The 6,313-nt window shown below is 34.4% G+C and overlaps 1 protein-coding gene across 1 annotated transcript; it reads right to left on the reverse strand.

Moving 5' to 3' along the window:
* Positions 1-279: 279 nt before the first annotated feature.
* Positions 280-2,521, reverse strand: LOC136242667 (uncharacterized). The gene is made up of 2 exons (XM_066034113.1): positions 936-2,521; positions 280-440 (listed from the first exon to the last, which is right to left on the reverse strand). The coding sequence occupies exons 1-2, from the start codon at positions 2,516-2,518 to the stop codon at positions 365-367; spliced, it is 1,659 nt and encodes a 552-aa protein (XP_065890185.1). The 5' UTR covers positions 2,519-2,521; the 3' UTR covers positions 280-364.
* Between the last annotated feature and the right edge of the window lie 3,792 nt (positions 2,522-6,313).

Genomic DNA, 6,313 nt, shown 5'->3' on the forward strand with positions numbered 1-6,313 from the left:
ACAAGAACAGTACTAGCAATGAATATCATGAGCAGTATTTCACCAAACCTACCATGATAGGAATGAATTACTCCAGCTAGTAACTACAATGTAGTTTTGTTGTGCAACAAAATTCCTGTCATATCAAATAGAACTTAGCCTTCAGCCCACCTGTTTCTGAGCCAAAACATCACTTATAAGTGTGACATATGTAACTTTTTATGTTATGATAGCATTAGGGAAAAGATCTGTACACTACAGCTATTACATTTAAAAGCTGAAACTTCTATGATACACATTAGAGGGATACATGTATGTGTGACACACTATAATATTATATGCATACAATCTACACTTGTTATTGTTCACATCTCATAGTATACAGTCAGTCTTCAATCTCATCCATCACTTCCATGAAGGATTCACGATAGTGAGTGGCATCATTGATCTCTGATTCTCTGCTATATGTAAGAGTAGAGAGAGTATAATTTGTGCCATGACAACAATCAAACTGTAATGTATGATGTGTACAATAATTATTTATAAACAGTAACACAGTAAAGTACAATATTGATGGGGTCTCCTGGACATCCAGAAACATCTTCTAATATTTGTATTTACACAGGCATGTAGCATAACCATCAAAATTATTATCAAAACTTTAGTAACACATGTGAAAGTAGCTACAGAAAAATCTACTGTGAAGTCACTGTTAAAACTGCAGCAGTGGAGTATTGCATTAGCTAACTTAATGAATAATAATATTATGTTGCTTTATTTATTTTTTATAGTTTCCATCCAGCATATTTTCCTCAAATGCTTGATATTTTGCTCAACAATTATCTCTTTTGCCTTTGACATAATTGAATTTGGTTTTGCAGGTAATTTTTGGCAATGTACACGGAAACATGATATTGCATTGCCATACCACACAATGATAATAATAATATACTTACATTTCACATATAGTAGCATTCACCCTCCTGCTATCATCAATAACACTATCAACAAACTCTTCTCTCATCGGTATCTCATCATTGTCATCGGCAATGTCAGGTTTAGGTGGTACACAATATTTAGTGATTTTCTTTATTGTCTTTTTGTAAAGGTAAATTTCCATTATCAGAAATGGTATTAAGGGAAGTATAACTAATACAAACATAAATGATAGCAATAAATCAGGATCATAACTGTCAATAAGTGGTACCATTGAAACCACAATCATCAGCTGTAACACAAAGCCATCAAACACATTAAGAATGTTAGATCCATATGGCCTTATTGTCATATGTATAAAGGCTAACAAGGAATTGAAAAAGATCAATAAATACTGGGAAGTGTCATTATTTGATGTATTGGCAATGATTATCAAAATAATAACCAGTCGACATATCATGTAATAAGCTGCAAATGAACGATACTTGTCTTTGTAACATCCTTGAAACTGATCCAGCAATGGTTTTATTCGGGTAAAGTTGATTTTGTTGTTAAGAAATGGCTCCAATAAAAGTAGAAATGGCAGACCAATTACAATAATTAGAGTGCATATTAATGCTAGAATAAAATATGGTAGATGACGGCCATGTAAATACTCTATGTCAGGTGACAGGTAAGTGTAAACCTTATCCACATTATCAAATGTCAGTGATCTCAATATCAGTAATGAAGTTGTTGCCACAGAAGTGTACGATAACAATAGAAGAAAACAGATAACATGGATAATTCCTCTACTAACAAATAATGAAAACTTGTATGATATCCTTGCTAATAGGCAGATTACTACTATGATGATGGCAACAGCTAGTGGATGGACATAATGAATGAACTGTTGGTCAATTCCACTCATATTAGTTACTAAACAGAGCTGTCCTAAAAACTGTGGTGTAACGTTTGCAATACTTGACATAATGCTAACAACTGTAAATAATCCTTGTAATGAGTACAAGTGTTCACTCAGTAAAATATCCACCACACTGTAATAGTATGTAATAGCATACAAATAACCAATCCCAATGTGATAGTATGTCACAATGAACACTAATATAATTATCACCACCCAGTATAGGATTGATAATGTTACCACAAGTACTGTTTGTCCAGCTGTACACTTGTCAACACTTACACATTCTATAGAATCAAATGAAAGGGTATAGCCTTCCTTACAACCACCACAAGCTGTACCAGTTCGCTGTGAAATGCACTGATTTGCTCTGACTGGTGAAAGTTCATAAAATCCATTACCCGTTTCACAACAAGTAAAATTACAATAGTTATTTGGACAAATTGTCACTGTAGTTTTATCATCAACTTCACCAAACCAGTAACCACTTTTGATAGATGATGTACTACCAGAACAAGACACAACATCACTGTCATTGTAGCATACACATGTTTGTGTATTATTATTATCATAGTGGAAACCAGGGTAACATGGTGATAGTTCAATCATTAGCTTAATGGAAAACTCCTTTAAGTCAGAAATACCGCTATCATATGAAGTGATGACTATTGTATAATTAGTTGCCTCCATAACTTTCATCCCCTTTATACTCACTCCTTCAAATATTGCACATGATATTAACACATTGTTTGATCCAACAATATGATGATCTTGATCTTCACTGCTCAGAACAAATTGTGTTGATTCAGCAGGTTGATTGTAATAATCCCTTACACAAGCACTCATTATAATTTCCCGACCTAGCATTATATTTTTTGTTAAATAAGTCTGACAATTTGAATCATTGTCATTATCAATACATGTAACTGCTGAGTCGTTAAATTCTAGTTTTCTAGGAGAAGTTTTAATGACCTCATCAAAATGATTATATCCTTTGTTAACGATGCTGTTGCTGAAACACATCTCATCACATGATGTTGGAACGTCAACATAAACATCAGAACCTGTTAGGTCAGTGTTGTTATGAAATGTAATATTTGTAGTGTTGAATGTAATTTTACTCTCAGTACTTTTTGTCAGGTCACAATATATGGCCCCACCATGGAGATTAGCAGTATTGTGGGAAAATGTGTTATGAGAATTATGGGATATACTTAAAGTGAAGTGATCAGTTAGATGCATGGCCCCACCACTTCCTGCAGCTGAATTACTGAAAAACTTTGTATGGGAATTATCCATAAATGTTACAGGAGATTTCACAACAGAGATGGCTCCTCCATTCTCTGCCTTATTCCTGGTGAAATTTACTGAAGTATTTTCCACAAATGTCAATGTTGATTGTAGAATTGATAAGGCTCCACCATATTGAGATGTATTGTTCATAAACTTCACTGTAAGTTTTCCTTCTAGTGTAATGCTGGAGTTATCACTACAATAGATTGCTCCACCATACTGAGTACCTTCATTATTAGAATAAGTAACTTTTGAGTGTTCTGTAACAGTCACAATGGAATTGTCGGTAATGTACAGTGCTCCTCCACTTTCACTTGCTTTATTAGTATTGAACGTTAAACTTGAGTCACCATCTAATGTGATATTAGATGAAGACACACAAGATACAGCTCCTCCATCCCTGGCTGTATTATAATTAAATCTTACACTTGAATTACCATCAAATCTGATATGAGATGAAAACTCACAAAATATAGCTCCTCCATCATCACTGGCTTCATTGTTATTAAATGTTACACTTGAGTTTCCATCAAATGTGATACGAGATGAAGACACACAATATACAGCTCCTCCATCATCACTGGCTTCATTGTTATTAAACCTTACACTTGAGTTACCATCAAATAATGTGATGTGTAATGAAGACACACAATGTATAGCTCCTCCATAGTTAGCTTCATTACTATTAAATGTTACTCTTGAGTCACCATCAAATGTGATATGAGATAATACAGCTCCTTCAAAATCACTGCTATAATGTACAGCTCCTCCATCATCTCTGGCTTCATTATTATTAAATGTTACACTTGAGTTACCATCAAATGTGATATCAGATGAAGTCCTGTAATATACAGCTCCTCCATATCTGGCTGTATTATTATTAAATGTTACACTCGAGTTACCATCAAACGTGATATAAGATGAATCATACCAAAGTACAGCTCCTCCAAAATCACTGGCTTTATTATTATTAAATGTTACACTTGAGTTTCCATCAAATGTGATATGACATGATTTATGACAAAGTACAGCTCCTCCAACTCTAGCTGTATTGTTATTAAATGTTACACTTGGGTTACCATCAAATGTGATATGAGATGAAAAAAAACCATATACAGCTCCTCCATCACCACTGGCTTCATTATTATTAAATGTTACACTCGAGTTACCATCAAATGTGATATGAGATGAAGACCTACAAGATACAGCACCTCCAAAATGACCAGCTTCATTATTATTATATGTTACACTTGAGTTTCCATCAAAAGTGATATGAGATGAAAACACACAATATACAGCTCCTCCATCATCACTGACTTCATTATTATTAAATGTTACACTTGAGTTACCATCAAATGTGATATCAGATGAAGTCCTGTAATATACAGCTCCTCCATATCTGGCTGTATTATTATTAAATGTTACACTCGAGTTACCATCAAATGTGATGTAAGATGAATCATACCAAAGTACAGCTCCTCCAAAATCACTGGCTTTATTATTATTAAATGTTACACTTGAGTTTCCATCAAATGTGATATGACATGATTTATGACAAAGTACAGCTCCTCCAACTCTAGCTGTATTGTTATTAAATGTTACACTTGGGTTACCATCAAATGTGATATGAGATGAAAAACCATATACAGCTCCTCCATCACCACTGGCTTCATTATTATTAAATGTTACACTCGAGTTACCATCAAATGTGATATGAGATGAAGACTTACAAGATACAGCACCTCCATAATGACCAGCTTCATTATTGTTATATGTTACACTTGAGTTTCCATCAAAAGTGATATGAGATGAAAACACACAATATACAGCTCCTCCATCATCAGTGGCATCATTATTATTAAATGTTACACTTGAGTTACCATCAAATGTGATATGAGATGAAGACCTACAATATACAGTTCCTCCATCATCACTAGCTTCATTATTATTAAATGTTATACTTGAGTTACCATCAAATGTGATATGAGATGAAAACACACAATATACAGCTCCTCCAGCACCAGCGGCTCCTCTACCACCCCTGGCTGTATTATTATTAAATGTTACACTTGAGTTACCATCAAACGTGATAGGAGATGAATTGTAACAAAGTACAGCTCCTCCTTCCCTGGCTTCGTTATTATTAAATGTTACACTTGAGTTACCATCAAATGTGGTATGAGATGAAGACTCACAATATACAGCTCCTCCATCTCCACTAGCTTCATTATTATTGAATGTTACACTTGAGTTACCATCAAATGTGGTATGAGATGAAGACTGACAATATACAGCTCCTCCATCTCCACTGGCTTCATTACTATTGAATGTTACACTTGAGTTACCCTCAAATGTGATGTTGGAACCATCACTGTATATGGCACCACCAGACCTTGCATAATTGTCCTTAAAGGTCACTTTTGTGTTTGCCTGAAAGATGATCCTGGAATAAATTAAAGAAATAGCTCCACCATTATTTGTAGCAGAGTTACTAACAAAATTTACATCAGACTTGGCATAAAATGTGATGATGGAGTTCCTACTATAAATTCCTCCACCAGACTTTGCTGCATTACCCTTGAACAACACTCTACTTCTAATATGAAGATTAGTATGTGAAGTGAAAATTGGTACTCCTGTGTTGTTGATAAACACATTGTCTTGTAAACAAGCATGACCAGTGATCCAGCTACCAGAACCATCAATATAAACTACACTTTGTGTGGCTATATTGGAAATGAATTGGCTATTTTGGATCACCATTTTGTATTGACCATGTCTATTAGTATTTGGTGAATAATGTAGAGCCGCTCCATGTCCACTGTATTTAATTTTGTGTGTAAAATTGCAATTGTTAATGTACACATTTCCAGACACTTGTGAAAGTAAAACACTACTTCCTTTGGAGTTATGGAATGAGCATCTTTCAAATGAAACATTGGATGAGTTGTAGAATTCAATTCCTGGATAATCTTTAGAGCCACACCCCTCCCACTGGATACCTTCAATGGTTATATTCTTGCAGGAGATAAATTTTACTGCACCAACATCATTACACTTTACAACAGGATTTCTGTGTCCTATTATCATGATATTTTCAACACCTTCTAATGTCACAACAGAAGACAACTCAACGTCATTTGTAATGTTGACAATGGTGTTATTACTGGAGATGTTATTTAGAATGTCATCAATTGAATG

This window comes from Dysidea avara, chromosome 2 (genome assembly GCF_963678975.1).
Source record: "Dysidea avara chromosome 2, odDysAvar1.4, whole genome shotgun sequence".
Classification (NCBI taxonomy): domain Eukaryota; kingdom Metazoa; phylum Porifera; class Demospongiae; order Dictyoceratida; family Dysideidae; genus Dysidea; species Dysidea avara.